This window comes from Salmo trutta, chromosome 23, assembly GCF_901001165.1.
Source record: "Salmo trutta chromosome 23, fSalTru1.1, whole genome shotgun sequence".
In the NCBI taxonomy this organism is placed as follows: Eukaryota; Metazoa; Chordata; class Actinopteri; order Salmoniformes; family Salmonidae; genus Salmo; species Salmo trutta.
In genome coordinates, this window is record NC_042979.1 from 32,207,741 (window position 1) to 32,229,041 (window position 21,301).

Genomic DNA, 21,301 nt, shown 5'->3' on the forward strand with positions numbered 1-21,301 from the left:
ATGCTAATGTGAAAAGCTGTTTTTTGATATAAATATGAACTTGATTGAACAAAACATGCATGTATTGTATAACATAATGTCCTAGGAGTGTCATCTGATGAAGATCATCAAAGGTTAGTGCTGCATTTAGCTGTGGTTTTGGTTTTTGTGACATTATATGCTAGCTTGAAAAATGGGTGTCTGATTATTTCTGGCTGGGTACTCTCCTGACATAATCTAATGTTTTGCTTTTGTTGTAAAGCCTTTTTGAAATCGGACAGTGTGGTTAGATAAAGGAGAGTATTGTCTTTTTAAAATGGTGTAAAATAGTCATATGTTTGAAAAATTGAAGTTTTCGGATTTTCGAGGAGTTTGTATTTCGCGCCACGCCCTATCATTGGATATTGGAGCGGTGTTCCGCTAGCGGAACGTCTAAGTCATTTTAATATTTACGTTTTTAAATTTTTTTGAACGTTTGCAAACATTTCTAAAAACCTGCTTTTGCTTTGTCGTTATGGGTTATTGTGTGTAGATTGAGGGGAAAAACTATTTAATACATTTTAGAACAAGGCTGTAACCTAACAAAATGTGGAAAGTCAAGGGGTCTGAATACTTTTCGAAGGCACTGTATACAGAACCGCAACATGCAACAATTTCAAAGAGTTACAGTTCATATAAGGAAATCAGTCAATTGAAATTCATTAGGACGTAATCTATGGATTTCACATGACTGGGAATAAAGATCTGCGTATGTTGGTCACATACCTTTAAAAGAAAAAGGTAGGAGTGAGGATCAGAAAACCAGTCAGTATCTGTTTTGACCACCATTTGCCTCATGCAATGTGACACATCTCCTTCGCATAGAGTTGATCAGGCTATTGATTGTGGAATGTTGTCCCACTCCTCTTCAATGGCTGTGCAAAGATGCTGGGTATTTGGGTGAACTGGAACATGCTGTCGTACAAGTTGATCCAGAGAATCCCAAACATGCTGAGTGAGTATGCAGGCCATGGAAGAACTGGGACATTTTCAGCTTCCAGGAATTGTGTACAGGTCCTTGCGACATGGGGCCGTGCATTATCATGCTTAAACGTAAGAGGATAGCGGTGGATGAATTGCACGACAATGGACCTCAGGATCTCATCACGGTATCTCTGTGCATTCAAATTGACGTCGAAAAAATACAATGACAAAATGACTAAACTGCACATTTTAGTGGCCTTTTATTGTCCACAGGACCAGGTGTACCTGTTTTAATGATACTGCTGTTTAATCAGCTTCTTGATATGCCTCACCTGTCAGGTGGCTGCATTATCTTTGCAAAGGAGAAATGCTCACTAACAGGTATGTAAACAATTTCTGCACAGAATTTGAGAGAAATAAGCTTTTAGTGCGTATGGACCATTTCTGGGATCTTTTATTTCAACTCATGAAACATGGGACCAACACTTTACATGTTGCATTTATATGTTTGATCTAGAGGTCGACCGATTAATCGGAATGGGTGATTTAACTAGGGCCGATTTCAAGGTTTCATAACAATCGATAATCGGTATTTTTGGCCACCGATTTGCCGAAAATCATTTATTTTTCCCCTTTTTTTCCCCTTATTTTAAATATATTTTTTTACACCCTTATTTAACTAGGCAAGTCAGATTAAGAACACATTCTTATTTTCAATGATGACCTAGGAACGGGGGTTAACTGCCTTGTTCAGGGGGGATTCAGGGATTTGTTTTTGCAACCATTCCATTTACTAGTCCAACGCTCGAACCACCTGCCTTACATTGCACTCCACGAGGAGCCTGCATGGCAGGCTGACTACCTGTTATGTGAGGGCAGCAAGAAGCCAAGGTAAGTTGCTAGCTAGCATTAAACTTATCTTATAAAAAACTATCAATCTTAACATAATCACTAGTTAACTATACATGGTTGATTATATTACTAGTTTATCTAACGTGTCCTGCGTTGCATATAATCGATGCGGTGCCTGTTAATTTCTCATCGAATCACAGCCTACTTCGACAAACGGGTGATGATTTAACAAGCGCATTTGCGAAAAAAGCACCGTCGTTGCACCAATGTACCTAACCATAAACATCAATGCCGTTCTTTAAAATCAATACGTAAGTATATATTTTTAAACCTGCATATTTAGTTAATATTGCCTGCTAACATGAATTTGTGTTCCGTGCAAGCAGTCAGGGTATATACAGCAGTTTGGGCCGCCTGGCTCTTTGCGAACTGTGTGATGTCCATTTATTCCTAACAAAGGCCGTAATTAATTTGCCAGAATTGTACATAATTATGACATAACATTGAAGGTTGTGCAATGTAACAGGAATATTTAGACTTAGGGATGCCACCCGTTAGATAAAATACGGAACGGTTCTGTATTTCACTGAAATATTAAACGTTTCCTTTTCGAAATAATAGTTTCCGGATTCGACCATATTAATGACCAAAGGCTCGTATTTCTGTGTGTTATGTTATAATTAAGTCTATGATTTGATATTTGATAGAGCAGTCTGACTGAGCGATGGTAGGCAGCAGCAGGCTCGTAAGCATTCATTCAAACAGCACCTTCGTGCGTTTTGCCAGCAGCTCTTCGCAAGTCTTCAAGCATTGCACTGTTTATGACTTCAAGCCTATCAACCCCCGAGATTAGGCTGGTGTAACCCATGTGAAATGGATAGCTAGTTAGGGGGTGCGCGCTAATAGCGTTTCAAACGTCACTTGCTCTGAGACTTGGGAGTGGTTGTTCCCCTTGCTCTACATGGGTAGCGCTGCTTTGAGGGTGGCTGTTGTCGATGTGTTCCTGGTTTGAGCCCAGGTAGGAGCGAGGAGAGGGACGGAAGCTATACTGTTACACTGGCAATACTAAAGTGCCTATAAGAACATCCAATAGTCAAAGGTATATGAGATACAAATCGTATAGAGAGAAATAGTCCTATGATCCCTATAATAACTACAACCTAAAACTTCTTACCTGGGAATATTGAAGACTGCACCAGCTTTCATATGTTCTCATGTTCTGAGCAAGGAACTTAAACGTTAGCTTTTTTCCATGGCACATATTGCACTTTTACTTTCTTCTCCAACACTTTGTTTTTGCATTATTTAAACCAAATTGAAAATGTTTCATTATTTATTTGAGGCTAAATTGATAGTATTGATGAATTATATTAAGTTACAATAAGTGTTCATTCAGTATTGTTGTAATTGTCATTATTACAAATAAATAAAAAAATCGGCTGATTTTAATCGGTATTGTTTTTTTTTGTTGATCCTCCAGTAATCGGTATCGATGTTGAAAAATCATAATCGGTCGACCTCTAGTTTGATCTATATGAACAAAATATAAACTCACATGTAAAGTGAAAAACTAATGTGAGACAGATTCCCCATGCCATGTCTCCAGGGTGTGTGTATGTGGTGGTGATGTATGAACAGTATATGTATAGAAAAGGTATGTACAGCAGTAGTTATATAGGTTGAGCCATGACTAGAATACAGTATATACACATAAAGTAGGTTAAACGGTATGTAAACATTAGAGTGACCAATGTTCAATTACTCTATGTAGGACAAATCAGTCTCTAATGTGCAGGGTAGAGTCCCGGGTGGTAGCCAGCTAGTAACAGTGACTAAGGTTTAGGACCTGGTACTGGGCGGAGGCCAGCCAGCGGTTACTGTTTAACAGTTTGATGGCCTGGAGATAGAAGCGGTGTCTATCAGTCTCTCGGTCACAGCTTTGATGCACCTGTACTGTCTCCTCCTCCTAGATGGTAGCTGGTGAACAGGCCATGGCTCAGGTGGCTGAAGTCCTTGATGATCTTCTTGGCCTTCCTGTGACACTGGTTGCTGGAGGGCAGGCAGTGTGCCCCTGATGTTACATTTGGGCTAACCGCACCACCCTCTGGAGAGCCCTGCGGTTGTGGATGGTGCAATTGCCGTACCAGGCGGTGATACAGCCCAACAGGATGCTGTCAATGGTGCATCTGTAGAAGTTTGAGGGTCTTAGGAACCAAGCTGAATTTCTTCAGCCTCTTGACAGCGCACTCTGTGTGAAAGGACCATTTCAGGTTGTCAGTGATGTGCACGCTGAGGAACTTGACGCTTTTGACCCTCTCCACTGCGGCCATGTGGATGGGGGCGTGCTCTCTGCTGTCTCCTGTGGTTCACGATCAGCTCCTTCATTTTGTTGATGTTGTGAGAGAGGTTATTTTCCTGGCACCACTCCGCGAGAGCTTTCCTCCTCCCTGTAGGCTGTCTCGTCATTGTTGGTAACCCGGCCTACCACTGTTGTGTTGTCAGCAAACTTTATGATTGAGTTGGAGACGTGCATGACCACGCAGTCATGGGTGAACAGGGTGTCCAGGAGGGGCCTGACCATGCACCCCTGTGGGGCCCCCGTGTTGAGGATCAGCGTGGCAGAGCTGTTGTTGCCTAACTTCATTGCTTGGGGTCGGCCCCTCAGTAAGTCCAGGACCCAGTTGCACAGGGAGGGGTTCAGCTCTAGGGCCCTGAGCTTGTCACTATGGGGTTGAAGGCTGAGCTGTAGTTGATGAACAGCATTCTTACATCGGTATTTCTCTTGTCCAGGTGGGATAGGACAATGCGATGGCGATTGCGTCGTCCGTGGATCTGTTGGGGCGGTATGCGAATTGTAGTGGGTCTAGGTTGTCGGGTAAGGTTTCTGCTTTTTGACGATTCCACAGAGAGCTCATTATTACCACTCACACATGTACTGTACTAACACACCTTCAGACATTAAAGGTATCTTCATCCCCTGACAACACCTGAACAGTCAGTCAGTCACAATAGCGGTCTACCTTTCTTTACTGATTCCGGTATCAGTCATTCATCCAACTTGTTTATTAATGAGCCCAATAGGAACACACTATGGGTGCTTGCATCCTAAATAGCTCCCTATTCCCTATATAGAGCACTAAATTGGGAATATGGTTCCATTTGGGAAGCAGCCTGTGTCTTTACAGACCCTTTAGACTTGGCATGGGGAATCTGTCTCACACTGCAGATTGCTCCATTAGTTTTTCATTAACTGCCAGAAATGTCCAGAGATGTTCTCGCTTTCCTTCACCCTTGTGGGGTGTTCCATTTTACCAAGACAAAAGATTTCTGAGGAGGACATCTTTGAGGTCGAGATGATTTCATTGTCCTGTGCTGTAGTTAAGCTAATTAGCTCAGATACATTGAAACCTGAAATGTACACTCGTTCACTTCTTCCCACCAATCGAAAAAGCATTGGATTGGTGGAGGAATGGGATATTTGGAGTTCCCACCATATTTCTAATCCCAGTCTTTTCCTTAAAAACCAGTGAAGGGAAGCGCACACTTTGGGCAGAAGAAGAGATAATTGGGAGGTAACCATGATGGTAACATTTTGAATCTGATGCCATGTTAGACCTGATACTCAGCAAGGATCTAAGATCTATTTCTCCCCTCTTCCTCTCTCCTTCTTAGGAATACATGGAAGACCAGAAATACCGGGATGAGGAGGACCTCCTGGAAAAACTGGATTCTTTTAAAAGTAAGGAATTCTGCCAGGAAAGACCTACCCGACCTGGAATATCTGATGTATCGCTGTCCTATTTTAGCTCTTAATCACAGAGGAGTGGGAGTGAGTTGCCTGTGGGGGTGTGTGTACCATATGTCAATGTGTTTGTTTGTGCTGCCATCTCATTACTGTTTAGTGTCATTACGTGTGGGATTGCATGGTGTTCCGTGCCAGGTCTACTTGGACAGGCAAACTAACAGCATGATAATGTAGTCGGTTATTACTGATCTTTGTCTTTTGTCTGTGTTTGTGTGTTCTGTACTGATTTCTAAGTGGGTTGTGAGGCCCGACCTGTCCCCAGCAGTCCAGGCAGCAGGAATGTGGCTACTCCACTCCTCTGGTTGTTGTTGTTGTTATATCCAGGGCTCTGGGGAACATGTGGTTATAGGGAGTAGAATAACAGGACCAGATAAACTACCATACCACAGCATTGAGACCGGGGCTTACCTCAAAGACTCCCAGATTCCTGCCATATTACTGTCTACATTAACTCTGTGTTGGCGTGCGTGCGTTTGTCATCGTTCAAGGGACAGGTATGAGAGTTGTTAGTCAGTGTAGTGTGTGTGTGTGTGGTAAGTCCTAAGATTATAAACATGGGAGACCAGACCTAGATAGAGCCCCAATGCTGTATGTATTTCTCATACTCCACCGTGCAGTGCAGGAAATGGTGTATAAACATGCAGGGTCCCAGGCAGGTCCTGAGAGGATGGCTCTCTCTGCTTCTCTCCATGCTACAATCTCGTTCTAGTCTCTATGGTATCTCACTGACCCCTGACTTCCTCACCTTTGCACCCTCGGTTCCTCCTCCCTGCTGATTGGCCGCTGTGCTTCAAAGCTGGTTTCCTGTCTCAGTTTAGATCTTATGCTTCTAGATCAGAGCTCTCTCAGCCTCTGAGATGTGATTAATAACACAGGAATAATATAGAGCTATCAAAAGCTGTTACAGCAATTTGTAGGTATTGTTATTTTTTGATAGTGAGAATGAACAAGGAGCAAGACAGGAGGCTTTCCATGTAGCATCCTTCTGTCTCAGCTGAGGCTTCAAACCAACCGCTACCCACGCTCCAGGGGTTGATGTCTCTCTCATACAAACATGTCTGTCAAAACAAACTCCTGACCATGGAGAGAAGAAAGGGAGGGAAAGAGGTGAGAGAGAGAAAGGGGTGGGGAAGAAAGCGAGACAATGTGTGATTGTCAGTCCTTGCCCTTAAGCACACAGCCAAGCCCGAAAAGGTGAATAGGAGGGCACAGGGAAAATGGGGAGCGGGAAGTCCTCAGAGAGAGGATAAGCTACTTCACTCACCTTTTGGAACATGAGAACATTGAGGAATATAGGAGAATAGGAAGAAGATACTTGTTTTGTTGAGACTGTTAGTGTGTGGATGGATGATTTACAGAGGGCTTTAGGACGAGGCCCACTCACAGAGCAGTGTTTAGGTGGGAGGCGGGAGGCGGGAACTGGAGGGGCCCTCTCCTCAGAAGTTGCGTACAGGGTCAGCATTGTACCCCTACTACTTACTGATAAAGTATCCGGCTACTTTATGAAGGATATGACCTACACTCACCAGACAGTTTATTAGGTACAACACCCCGTTCCCGAAAATTGATTGCTCCTACAGACAGTGAGTCTCGTGGTCGTGGCTTGCTTTATAAAGCAGGCAGACGGGCATCAAGGTATTCAGTTACTGTTCGATTGAACGTTAGAATGGACAAAATCATCCTTATCGACTTTGGCGCGCCAGATCCAGTATCTCAGAAACAGCCGCCCACCAGGGCTTTTCACCTAGAGGCCTTCACATGCCCAAAAAGTTGGACCCGTTCCAAAATGGACTTGGGGCTTTCCCATCTGGACCTGATTTTTGTGTGTATGTGTGTGTGTGTGAATGATCAGTTCCGAACAGACCCGAGGACAACTCGACCCATTCTGTATTGACCTGGTCGGATGCAAACCCCTTCCGATCTGGGTGAGAAGCAGCAGAAAAGTCCCATTTTTAAGCTACTTTATTAACCAGAGCTGATAAAGCGTGAGGCAAAGGAGGTAGAGCGGTGACCCTCTCTAGCTGGGGCCGTGCTGTCTGTGTAGGCTACTGTGAGGGACACAGGGAACAAGGAGGAGGGAGAGACGGCAACCAACCAAGCTGACTCCCGCTATAGTAGACTAATCGCTGCCGTACCTCGTGTTATTTATCATCCAATATGATTATGTAGTACCTGTCTTGACTGCATTAAACCAGGATACTTCCGAATTTTGGCAATGAGGACCTTTGTCCACTTCCCCAAAGTCAGATTAACTATTGGATACCATTTGTATATCTCTGTCCAGTATGAAGGAAGTTAGTTGTTTTGCGAGCCAATGCTAACTAGCATCAGAGCAATGACTGGAAGTCAATGGTTATCTGCTAGCATGTACCCATAGACTTCCAGTCATTGCGCTAATGCTAGTTATCAATTACAATTAGCCTAGCCGGCTAGCTCAATTAGCCTAGCCGGCTAGCTAGCTAGATGAAAGGGATGCTAAGGGGATTGGCAATGAGGCCCTTTATCCAGTTCCCCAGAGTAAGATGAACTTGTGGATACCATTTGTATGTCTCTGCATGCAGTTTGTAGTTGCTAACTAACGGCGCTAGTTAGCAACTTCCTTCAAACTGCATGCAGAGACATACAAATGGTATCCACAAGTTCATCTTACTCTGGGGAACTAGATAAAGGGCCTCATTGCCAATCCCCTTAGCATCCCTTTAAGCTAGCTAGCTAGCTAGCCGGCTAGGCTAATTGAGGCTGCATGCACTTTCTCATCCTTTTTTACATTTATTCTATGTTTTTGCTTTGTCATGTGGGGTATTGTGTGTAGATTGATGAAAATAATAAAATATTTAATACATTTTCTAGAATAAGGCTGTAATGTGAAAAGGTGAAGGGGTCTGAATACTTTATGAATGCTGTGTGTGTGTATTACTGTATATATTAGGTGTTATATGGTGTGTTTGAGAATGTTGTGGTGTGTGTTGTCTGATGTAGGTGTGTTGTTTGTGTCTCTCTGGAGGGTATGAGGGGGTGTTACATTGATTCACCACGCTCCTTATTTAGTCTGCTGTGTGTTTGTTTTGCAGACAAATATGCAGAGTTTGACCTGAACGACCAGGGAGAGATTGGTAAGTAGTGGAACCAGCAAGCAGCCAGGTGCTCAGCAGTGATACACAACTGCAGTGCTAAAGTCATAATAAAGATAATTTACCTGTGTGTGTGTGATATCACTGAGTAGTAGTTAAGACGAATGTTCCCTCTAAGCTTTGCGCAGTAGCCCAGAGACTGCCCGCATCTCCCGGGATTGCCGTGCAGAAATATCAGCCCACAGAGAGAAACATGAGATTGAACTTCACTCAACTTTCTAGAGTAGTGGTCACCGAGGCCATCAGACTGTTAAACAGCCATCACTAACATAGAGAGGCTGCTGCCAACATACAGACTAAAATCACTAGCCACTTTTAATAAATGGATTTAATAAAGGTATCACTAGTCACTTTAATCATGTTTACGTATCCTATATTACTCATCTCATATGTATATACTGTATTTTATACCATCTATTGCATCTTGCCCAGCGCACCGGGTAGGCAAACACATTTCATGTGTGTGAGGGTACAAACACTGCCTTCCCGGCGGCCCTAGAGAGCAAATCAAGTTCACTATAGACCTACTGCTGGCCAATCGGATGGCTCAGAATACTGTGTCTGCAGTAACGTAGCAGGCATAAAATAAAGCTACAGCAGGCCTCTCGAGTTGCGAAGCGGTCTAAGAGTCGTTGAGGCGTCACTACAGACCCAGGTTCGATCCCAGGCTGTGTCACAACCGGCCGTGACCGTGAGTCCCATAGGGCGGCGCACAATTGACCCAGCGTCGTCCGGGTTAGGGGAGAGTTTGGGGGGGGGGGGGTGCTTTACTAGGCTCATCGCACTCTAGCAACTCCTTGTGGCGGGTTAAGCGGACAGGTGTTAAGTAGCAAGGTTTGGCGGGTCATGTTTCGGAGGACACATGGCTCGACCTTCGCCTCCCCCGAGCCCGTTGGGTTGTTGCAACGATGAGACAAGATTTGCAATTGGATATCACAAAAAAGGTTTAAAAAAATTTAAGAAATAAAGCTAAGTTGATAGTTGATACTTTGAGATTTCAAAAATGTTTAAAACCATTACTAGAGAGACTGTCAACAGATACAGCAAAGAGCTGCTGTTTTTATGACTGAGTTAATCTTTAAGTTCTTACTCAGCACTGTGAACTTTATTCAACACTTATAAGCCATAAAATGCGCCTTCTTCCTATTTCCACACAGCGCTACAAGAAGCAGTGCAGCAGTAAGGAATGAGTAGGAAAGTGTATTTATAGGCCTGCGTTGTTGTTGTTAGCAGCTTGGGTCTCTTTTAATATCGCGATATATTTAACTTTCTCTGTTCATAGGATTAACAACATGAATTTGTGCATGAGGCAGAAATAATGCGGTACGACTCGGTTTTCCCTATCTGCTGGAAGACGGTGTCCCTTTTTGATCAGTGTCAGTGGAGGAAAGGGAGAGCGGAGGGATGTTGAGGCGGACCCTCAGTCTGCTGCTCTCTCCCTCCGCTGAGACTGACCATCAGATGCATGCACCATCTGCCCAGTAAAATAAAAAGCAAATTATTTAAATGTATGCTCACTCAGCTGTGCCTCACAAATAATTCAACAACAGATCTATTACTGGTGTGATCATATAGCCTTCCTCAAATTTTGAAATATAAAAAAAAAAATGTCCCAAACAGCAATGCATTGACAGGGCAATTCAAGCAAAGCCAATATGCAGTGATAATGTATTGGGCCTATAGCTTACTGCACAAACCTCATTGTTACAGTACTGTTTTTAATTGGTTAATGTTACATAATTTTACTTTTTTTTTGTCATGTATCTGAGCGGTAGGTCTCGGCTTGCGTTTTGACTCTGTGATCTTGACAGCGACCACTTCTATAGTTTTCCCTGTTAACACTATCAATGTTTCCCTTTACTGTGGCAATTGTGATCAAATCAACCCAATATTAGCCACTTTCAATGCAACTTACCAAAACAAACAATTTATGAGATTTTGTTGTAGGCAGAACGCATCGGAGTAGGATTCTATTGCATTGACACGTAATACGCAGCCCATACTCTACACAGACTGGTGCGGCATAAACAATCAGAGCTACAGTAGGCCTATATGTAAATAGACCATTGCCATATATGGATCTGTGCCATTTACTTTGAACTGGACTGTGTTTACAGCATGAGCGGTCGTAAATAAATGTGCTTGTTTTGAGATCAAAGCGAGAGCTGCATGTAGCCACATATGCACATGTTGTTCATATCCTTTGCTAGGTAGTGAGTTATTAGCCAGTTAGATCATTTATAGTCAGCAATAGGAGAGTGATTGCTTCCTACAAGAGCACCAAATGTGTGCATTTCTAGGCATCTTTGAAAAGCGAGTCTGGTAAAGAGCTTTTTTTTTGTATTAAAGGGCGGTTTTGTATTTTGAGACTAGCTTTAATAAGTAGCCAATAGGCAGAGGGTAGCATAATTTGTCTGATTTTCTAATAATGGTATGGGAATAACAATGCATTTTATTTTGTAAAGTGGTTTCTTGCATCAAACAACACATTTTCAGTCACCTCCTTGTCTGAAGGACAAGTGGATAAATGTATTAATGTCAAGCCCTGTATTTATTTATTTTTTTTCAAAAGTCTCATGGAATGTTGGCCTACATTGAACACCACACATTGGCTGCTACTGTAGGCTGAATGCTAGAACAGTTATTTCAATGTTAAAATGTTATTGGATGCATTTTCTCCATAGTTTTTATGGTAGGCCGCTCTGGTAGGCCTACATTATGATAAAGTAGCCTACTTGGCCACTGTTAAAACCTGTTGGGGCTACGGGGTAGCAATGAACCCCGAGACGGGATTGCTAGCAAGGCTGGAAATTCAAAACATCAAAAATCAAAATTTCAATTTCTCAAACAATCAACTATTTTACACCATTTAAAAGATAAACATCTCCTTAATCTAACCACATTGTTCGATTTTCAAAGAGGCTTTACGGCAAAAGCATAAAGTTAGATTATGTTAGGACAGTACATAGCCACAAAAGTACAAACATCCATTTTCAATTCAAGGTCAGGCGTCACCAAAAGCAGAAACCAGCTAAAATTATGCACCAACCTTTGACAATCTCCATCAGATGACACTCCTAGGACATTATGTTATACAATACATGCATTTTTTGTTCCATCAAGTTCATATTTATATCCAAAAACAGCATTTTACAGTAGCGGTGAAATTCAGATTTTTTTTCTTCTCTGAAATGCTTCCGGTGAACAACGTTACAATTTACAAAATTACTATTCGAAAACATTGGTAAATTATGATATTGTCATTCAAATAATTATAGTTTAACATTTCGTAAATGCTACTGTATTGCCAGATTTCAAAATAACTTTACTGGGAAATCACAAGTTGCAATAAACCGGGTGCTGTGCTAAGAACAATAGGCTAGGCTATATAGGTTAGCATCATCTTGTAACCATGTAATATCAATAATACTATTGTCAATAATCCCTTAACTTTGATTATCTTCATCCATTGGCACTTCCAGGAATCCCAGGTCCACAACAAATGTGGTTTATTTTGACAAAGGTCATAATTGATGTCCAAATAACTCCAAGTTGTTCCATGTTGTTAGCGCTTCGGTGGCTACTAAAAAGTAGCGCGGGGGGGTGTGAAGTCACGGCGAAAAGTTAAAAAGTTCAAACATGTCAAACGTTGTTTAGCATCAATCTTTAGAGCCATTTTTAACGTGAAACATCAGTAATGTTTCAACCCGACCTCTCCTGTGTCTAGAAAAACGTTTTTGAAAAATGTCTCGCGTCACATGATCGCGCAGGTGCAGGCAATAATGAAAGTGACGACATCCCAGGGAGGTCGACTTCCCTGCATTCTAATTCGATCTCTGTTCATCATAGACGCTTCAAACGACTTTATAAAGATCGCTGACATCTAGTGGAAGCCGTAGGAGTTGCAAAATGAATCCTTTCTCACTGTGGTATCTATTAAACAATGACTCAAAAGAAATAGTACAGCCACAAAATTCTTTTTTTCTCTCAGGTTTTCTCAGGTTTTTGCCTGCCATATGAGTTTTGTTATACTTACAGACACCATTCAAACAGTTTTAGAAATTTCAGAGTGTTTTCTATCCAAATAATGGTAATAATATGGTAATAATATGCATATCCTAGCTTCTGAGTTGGTGTAGGTGGCAGTTAAAAATGGGCACATATTTTTTTCAAATTTCTCAATACTGCCCCCTAGCCCCAACAGGTTGCAACTGTTGTTGCCCCCTAGCCCCTAGCCCCCATATGCAACTGTAACTTAAAGTGGTACAACCTCAGTGTTCACAGTATACGTGCACTGGAAGTTGCACAGACTTTCTACGGCGTTCAAGTAAACGCTCATCAAACCTGAAATTTGCTCAGTGCCGGAAAAGAATGTAAGGGAACATTGGTTAATACCTCAGTGTGTTGTCTGTATTGGATGAACTAGAGGTCTATAAGGGGTTCATTAGTCACCATTGTGTCTCACTAGAAAGGTGATACTGTAGTTGACCTACTGGCCTTGAAAACAGGTGTCAGGCAAGCACATTTGGCTGCTTGCGTATGTGTGTTTGCCAGGTGTGGTGTGTGTGTTCTCGTTTGTGTGTTAACCATTCTCCTGTGTTTTCCTCCAGATATGATGGGTCTGAAGAGGATGATGGAGAAGCTGGGTGTTCCTAAGACCCACCTGGAGATGAAGAAGATGATCTCTGAGGTGACCGAAGGCATCAGCGACAGCATCAACTACAGAGACTTCGTCAAGATGATGCTGGGCAAGCGCTCGGCCGTTCTCAAACTGTGAGTGTTTGTGGTGTGTGTGTGTCTGTTGTGGTGTATTGGGTTGGTGTGTGTGTGTGCGGCACCTGTCGCCGACATATGTGCTTTGTATTGCATGTTTCATTGGCATCTGTTTTTTTTCAGTGTGGGTGTGTGAGTGACCAAATGCATTGTTAACTACAATATGTATGTCTCGGTTGACGTTCTTTGTATTTCGGCGTGTGTCGTCACGATACCAGAACTTTGACTTCAATACCGAAACCACGTTTAGTATCACAATACTCGATACCATCACGATACTCGATACCAAAACGATACCACCAAATAAAAGAAGGCATATTAGCCTAAGTCACACAATGGCACTTAATCCAGAGAGAGAAACTCAGCTACTGCTCTGTTCAATCGTTGGGCATCTTAAGTTCAATATCATTACATTTAAACATTTATGTGCTTTTAGAGAGATCGATGTATGCATTAATGAATCAATTACACAATCAGACAGTCAATTTGACTTTTTACCAATCATTTATTTGAACTTTAAATCTCTCTATTGATAAACTGGGTAAATCAAAATGTAGCCTAGGTCTATTCACAATACACGTGAATGCGTATTATTCAATAGGAGTGTGTGCATGCATTGAGTTATTGAGCTTGATTTAGCTGATTTCATTGGTCAACAGATTACAAACAATCCCTTCCATTTAGGACTTATTTTATTGGCAGCTGCTTGGAGAACATTTTACTGTACTGATCAACAACATTTGCATAGAAGTGTGCTCTCTCTTTTAGCTCCTTAGACTCGTGTGAATTGGCTTTTATGGATAGGGCTAAATTGAAATGTTTCTTACGGAATAATATGCCTTGAGCAAGGCACTTAAACCTAATTGCTCCTCTAAGTCGCTCTGGATAAGAGTGTCTGCTAAATTACTAAAATGTGAAATGAAGCTGGGTATGCATAACCATGGTAGGAATTTAAAGGGAACTGTTTGGATATTATGGGAAAAGTATTAGACTAAAGGTGAGGACACAACAGTTCACCTAACACAAGACTGAATCCAAACATTACACTGTTGATTTTATGTGCATTATCATTTACTGTACTTTTCGCCACATTTTCTGATAACGTAATCTGAAAATATCTGAATGCATTCAGTAACATGATAAGATTCTTGGAAATGTGGGGTAGGTGCAACATAAGACAAACTTACATGGGTTTGAGTGTGAGGTCTAACTGGTGTTTCGAAGTGACACATCTCTCCAAAGTGTGCACAGTTCCTAAGTCATTTCAATGCACTTTTATGACTCAAAGTTTTCAACTATAAGTGTTTTTTTTTTTTGTTCAGCTTTCCTAGCTGTGCCGTTGAAGAACTAAAGCAAGCACATGTGGTTGTTTTGTTTGGAACACAGCCCTGCATGTCTACCTTTACACAATTACTTCTGTTTACGCAATACAAAAACGGGCCATTTTATATATCGCAATCTGGGTCAGGTGGGCATAATTTGAAACGCTTGTTCTATTGCCAACATGACTAGCTGAATTATTGAATACAATCTTAGTGTTAGGCTTTCACAAGGCAGAGAGACAGATTTGTAATTTTGGTGCGCAAAGAATGGAGTCATGAGTGCATTCAGATGCGTGGTCTGTGTCAAATTTTCTTCACAATACAACAAATGGGCTTATTCTTTTCAGGACAACCCAAGGTATAACGCCATGTCATCTTCTAACTGTACATTCAACGTATTTATCGTAAACGTTGACACTGAATATTACATTCGTTTAATGATATGGAAATGTGAAGTGCACATTTGGACTCATGGGTCTTTGGCTTCCTTGTATGACATCAAAATGGTATTTATTATAATCCTCAATGTCTTTCAAAATACATTGAGCGTTTGTAATTTACAGCATTTACCTCACTCGAACAACAAAACATTTGCAGAAGTCAGGGATTTTTCTGCCATTATAATCCATTAATATATTATGATAACATGTTTTCTACATTTTTGGGATGGAAAAACACATAAGTATAAACTTAAATGACTAAAACAGATATAAAGTATGTAAAAAAAGAGAATGGATCTATATTTTTTATAATATAATCGTAGAGGACTAACAATCACCAAAATAAAAGCTAGACAGTCAGGGAGAATTTAACATTGAAAAAAAACAATGGATTTAGCAGAATTCATTTTATGTTCGAGCAAAAGAACACAGCATTATCCATGACAGAATATGTAGAATTGCAAGAAATTAGCTTTAAAACTGCAAAATTGTCTCTCCGCTCTATGGAGAAATTTGTATAATTGTAAGAAATTGGCTTTAAAATTCTAAAATGTAGCTGCGCCGACAGCCAAACGCACTCATTGCCATGCCATCTGCCACGTCCACCACCTAAGCCCCTTTTTGATCTTGAAATAATACTTTGAAGTTGCCCAATTAGCTGGAGGGTTGGGGGGGGCCAGTACAATATTATTATTTTTTTTAAATGCATGAAATGTATGCATTCACTACTGTAAGTCGCTCTGGATAAGAGCGTCTGCTAAATGACTAAAATGTAAAAAATGGGGCAACTTCTTGTCACGCGCATTGCTAAATTTCAGAACCGCTGTCAGTCAAAACCCATGCAGAGCTGTGAAGCAGAGACCCTGAGCTCTGACATGTACAGTGCATTCGGAAAGTATTCAGACCCCTTCACTTTTTCCACATTTTGTTACGTTACAGCCTTATTCTAAAATTGATTTTAAAAAAACAATCACAATACCCCAAAATCACAATACCCCAAAATGACAAAGTAAAAACTGTTTGAGATCTTTGCAAATATCACATTTACATAAGTATTCAGACCCTTTACTCAGTACTTTGTTGAAGCACCTTTGGCAGCAATTACAGCCTTGAGTCTTCTTGGGTATGACGCTACAAGCTTGGCACACCGGTATTTGGGAGTTTCTCCCATTCTTCTCTGCAGATCCTCTCACGCACTGTCAGGTTGGATGGGGAGCTTCGATGCCCAGCTATTTTCAGGTCTCTCCAGAGATGTTTGATCAGGTTCAAGTCCGGGCTCTGGCTGGGCCACTCAAGGACATTCAGAGACTTGTCCCGAAGCCACTCCTGCTTTGTCTTGGCTGTGTGCTTAGGGTCGTTGTCCTGTTGGAAGGTGAACCTTCGCCCCAGTCTGAGGTCCTGAGCGCTCTGGAGCAGGTTTTCATTAAGGATCTCTCTGAACTTTGCTCCGTTCATCTTTCCCTCGACTAGTCTCCCAGTCTCTACTGCTGAAAAACATTCCCACAGCATGATGCTGCCACCCATGCTTCACCGTAGGGATGGTATTGGCCAGGTGATAAGAGGTGCCTACTTTCCCCCAGACGTGACGCTTGGCATTCAGGCCAAAGAGTTGAATCTTGGTTTCGTCAGACCAGAGTATCTTGTTTCACATGGTCTGAGAGTCCTTTAGGCAAACTCCAAACGGGTGTCATGTGCCTTTTACTGAGCATTGGCTTCCATCTGGCCACTCTACCATAAAGGCCTGATTTGGTGGAGTGCTACAGAGATGGTTGTTCTTCTGGAAGGTTCTCCCATCTCCACAGAGGAACTCTGGAGCTCTGTCAGAGTGATCATCGGCTTCATGGTCACCTCCCTGACCAAGACTCTTCTTCCCCGACTGCTCAGTGGCTGGGCGGCCAGCTCTAGGAAGAGTCTTGGTGATTTAAACTTTTCCATAGACCGGTGTGTGCCTTTCCAAATCATGTCCAATCAATTGAATTTACCACAGGTGGAGGAGAGGGTGACGAAGAAGTTGATTCGTTTTTGGTAGCCTACAGTCAAAGCTGGAAGCTACTGTTGTCTTGCATTGTAAATGTGGTCTAGAATGTATGAACTTTGTTTTGCAAATAGTCATGCATGCCGTGTTGCATTATTCAAGTGTGTTAACGTCTGTGCAGCATGAGTGGGGAGATAACAATGCAGCCCTGACAGCTCTAGCAATGAATGAGGAAGTAGAGCAGGCACTTTGTGTTATAAAGGGGCTGCTCTGATAGACAGCCTTGATCCTCTCAATCACGTGAGACACATTTTGACAGAAGTGCAGAACTTAACAAAAATTCTAGTACCGAACCAGCGTTAAATCGCCATGGTAGCAAAACACCTTCTGGTGTCCATGGTGGGAAACAAATAATGACGAGTACATTCCAAAACTTAACCTTGTAAAAGTCACTTTTCACGTAAGGGCAACACTGTTAAAACCTGTTTGGGACAGGGGGCAGTAGTTTCACGTTCGGATGAAAAGCGTGCCCAGAGTAAACTGCCTGCTACTCGGGCCCAGAGTCAAATATTTGCATATTATTAGTATATTTGGATAGAAAACACTCTGACGTTTCTAAAACTGTTTGAATGATGTCTGTGTGTATAACAGAACTCATATGGCAGGCATAAACCTGAGAAGAATCCAACCAGGAAGTGGGAAATCTAAGGTTTGTAGTTTTTCAAGTGATTGCCTATCCAAACTACAGTGTCTGTGGGGTCATTTTGCACTTCCTAAGGCTTCCACTAGATGTCAACAGTCTTTAGAACCTTGTTTCATGCTTCTACTGTGAATGGGGAGAGAATAAGAGCTGACTCAACAAGCGGATTAGGCTGAGGCCAATGAGTTGTTTACTGCGCAGTCACGCAGGCGCACCCACGCAGGCACACCGTTCCTTCTTTTTCCTCTGTAATGAATACGCTATTGTCCGGTTGAAATATTATCAAAGATTTATGTTAAAAAGACCCTAAGGATTGATTGTAAACATCGTTTGACATGTTTCTACGAACGGTAATGGAACTTTTTGACTTTTCGTCTAGGGTTTTGTGCTCGCGTATTGTGCCTTCGGACTAGTGATCTAAACGCGCGAACAAAAATTATGGACTTTATCGAACAAAACAAACATTTCTTGTGGGAGTCCTGGGAGTGCATTCCGACGAAGATCAGCAAAGGTAAGTGAAGATTTATAATACTATTTCTGAGTTTTGTTGACTCCAGAACTTGGCGGGTAACTGTATAGCATGCTTTGATGGCTGAGCTCTGTACTCAGAATATTGAAAAATGTGCTTTCGCCGTAAAGCTATTTTGAAATCTGACACAGCGGTTGCATTAAGGAGAAGTGTATCTATAATTCTTTGAATAACTGTTGTAAATTTTATCAACGTTTATGATGAGTATTTCTGTAAATTGATGTGCTCATTCACCGGAAGTTTTGGGAGGCAAAATATTGTCTGAACATCACGCGCCAATGTAAAATGGGGTTTTTGGATATAAATATCAACTTTATCGAGCAAAACATACATGTATTGTGTAACATTGAGTCCTGGGAGTGTCATCTGATGATAGTCAAAGGTTAGTGATTTAATTTTAGCTGTATTTCTGGTTTTTGTGACGCTTCTCCTTGCTTGGAAAATGGCTGTGTGGTTTTTCTTGTCAAGGTGATGTCCTAACATAATCGAATGCTATGCTTTCACCGTAAAGCTTTTTTGAAATCGGACAATGTGGTTGGATTAACGAGAAGTTTATCTTTAAAATGGTGTAAAATAGTTTGACTGTTTGAGATTTGAATTATGAGACTTTTGTTGTTTTGTATTTCGCGCCCTGCTATTCCATTGGCTGTTGGCGAGGGGTCCCGCTGGCGGAACGTCTGTCCTCAACAGGTTTAAGGGGAAAATCTGAGAGGAAAAGCTGAGGGGAAAAGCTGAGTCGAGATGAATGGACCTTGGAAAGCCAGACAAGTGTTTTTGGGCAGGGTTACTTCATGTGTAAGCCCTTCTCAAACTCAAACAGGACAACATCCTGGGGTGGATTTGGGCAGAGATCTAAGGGGATGGTCAGTGTGTGTTTGCTATTGTGTGTCAGCTCTAACTGGAGTAAGATGGCCAGGCAGACCCTTAACCAGGCAAATCTCTAAAATAATCTAAAATGCACTAATCGTCATCAGGAGGAAACAAAACTGTTCTCCACTGCCCTTACACTCTCTTTGTTTCTCTCGCTCGCGCTCTCTCCTCCATCCTTCCGCAGTAGGAGTGAGGACCCTGTCCTAATTTAACTAGATGGTGTAATTATCCATGTTCACCTCTGATGAACCTCTTGCCGGAAGGGAGGGGTGAGGACGGTTCAGAAAGTTATAGCCTAATAAGTTAGCCTATTTATTCTGACTGATATATTAGACATGTTTGAGTGATTATTATATAGAGGGCAAGTCACTGAATTCCATACTGTTGCCTTATTCAAGGGGACTAACCAGATGTTGGCCTTGAATCTCGCTCTCTCTCTCTCATGCGATGTGCAGTTGTCCGCCTTCCTCTCCATTAAGAGTGAATTAGATAGGGCCTCATTCACTGCCCTAAGAGAGAAAAAAGACAAATGTTGCTAAACTTTATTCTCTGAGTGATTTGAGAAAAGCACCCCACCCTTTTCAAAAACCTTTCTCCCGCTCCAGCCTTTAATGCATGCATCTGATTGGACGTTGTCCAAGTTAGCCACAGCGATCTCCAACATCTCGTTTTATTATATTATGTAGTTTCTCCTGGGACGGAGAGTGAGAGTTGGAGAGAGGGATCGGAAAGCTGAGAGAGTGAGTGAGGGATTTGCGGGCAGAAAACAGGAGCTATTATATGGTTAGTAAACTGTTATTCACAGAATTTTTTCCCCAGGCCTATTTTCCAAGTCCAGTCCTATTGTTTCTTGGATTGGCCGTTTGAGTGTCAGAGTAAACTAAACACACATTTGGCTTCACACGCACACGTACGCACAGACACACAGCATATTATTTATATCCTGTACTTATTTACATTAACATATGTTTCTCACATTTTGGTTTACATTCCAAGTGTATTTAGACACCCAGGTGAGAAATGGCACAAGCGGTGAAATCCCTGTCCGGCCTAACCCGGACGACGCTGGGCCAATTGTGCGCCGCCCCATGGGTGGTCGCGGCCGACTGTGACAGAGCCTGGACTCGAACCAAGCTCTCTAGTGGCACAGCGATGCAGTGCCGTAGACCACGGCACCACTCGGCATGTAAAACGTTTACATGCTTTGCAAGAAGAATGATTTCCCTAATAATCCTGTTTACATGGACACATCTGAAATCAAGCTAATGATGGGACTTTTGATAAATGCAGAAAATCACCAATCAAAATAAACGTTCTACCACAGTGACCATGTTATTTTTGCGAATACTATTTAATTCGGAGTTCGGACTTATTTTCGGTTTTTCTGAACACACTTCACTGGCACTAAAGAGGGAGGCTCGCTTAGCTGGTGCTGGCACATGCGCAGCTCTAATACACCGCTGGAAACGCTGTTTAAGGTATACACGTGTCCTAATAATTTGAATGATTGCTCAGAAAACCAGGTGTTTTAATTGACGTATGCTTACTTTGATTTTTAACTACACACCAATTAAGATAAGCAGAGTAAGGTGTTTACAAGACTATTGCATAATCTGCCTATTGCCATAATCAGTTTAATATCAAATTTTTGCGCTTGTAAGTATACTCATTGATAGAGGAAGATACAGACAAGACCGGTGAAACATTCCTCTTCACAGCACCAGAGGACAATGATGTATCTATTCTGTTTACTTCTAACTTGAAGAACGAGGGATTATCTGAAGAGTATTGATAGAGAGATTTGTCCATATCAGTTAACTAGTGATTATTAGCATAGCATTGTGTAGTTAGCATAGTTATTATGGATAAAAGGTTAGATCTACAGAGGTTGACCATGGAGTAAGTAGTTGATCGGTAACTGTGTATGGTTCTGTGTAGTGAATCCTAGTTCAGGTCAGTGTG

At 41.9% G+C, this 21,301-nt stretch overlaps 1 protein-coding gene across 1 annotated transcript in view; it reads left to right on the plus strand.

The window, feature by feature from the left end:
- LOC115159797 (allograft inflammatory factor 1-like) overlaps nucleotides 1–21,301 on the plus strand; it is a 36,844-nt gene that overhangs the window by 11,673 nt on the left and 3,870 nt on the right. Inside the window, exons 3-5 of the mRNA XM_029709854.1 lie at nucleotides 5,467–5,533; nucleotides 8,671–8,712; nucleotides 13,341–13,503. Coding sequence (XP_029565714.1) covers nucleotides 5,467–5,533; nucleotides 8,671–8,712; nucleotides 13,341–13,503 — 272 coding nt within the window. The remainder of the gene's footprint in view (nucleotides 1–5,466; nucleotides 5,534–8,670; nucleotides 8,713–13,340; nucleotides 13,504–21,301) is intronic.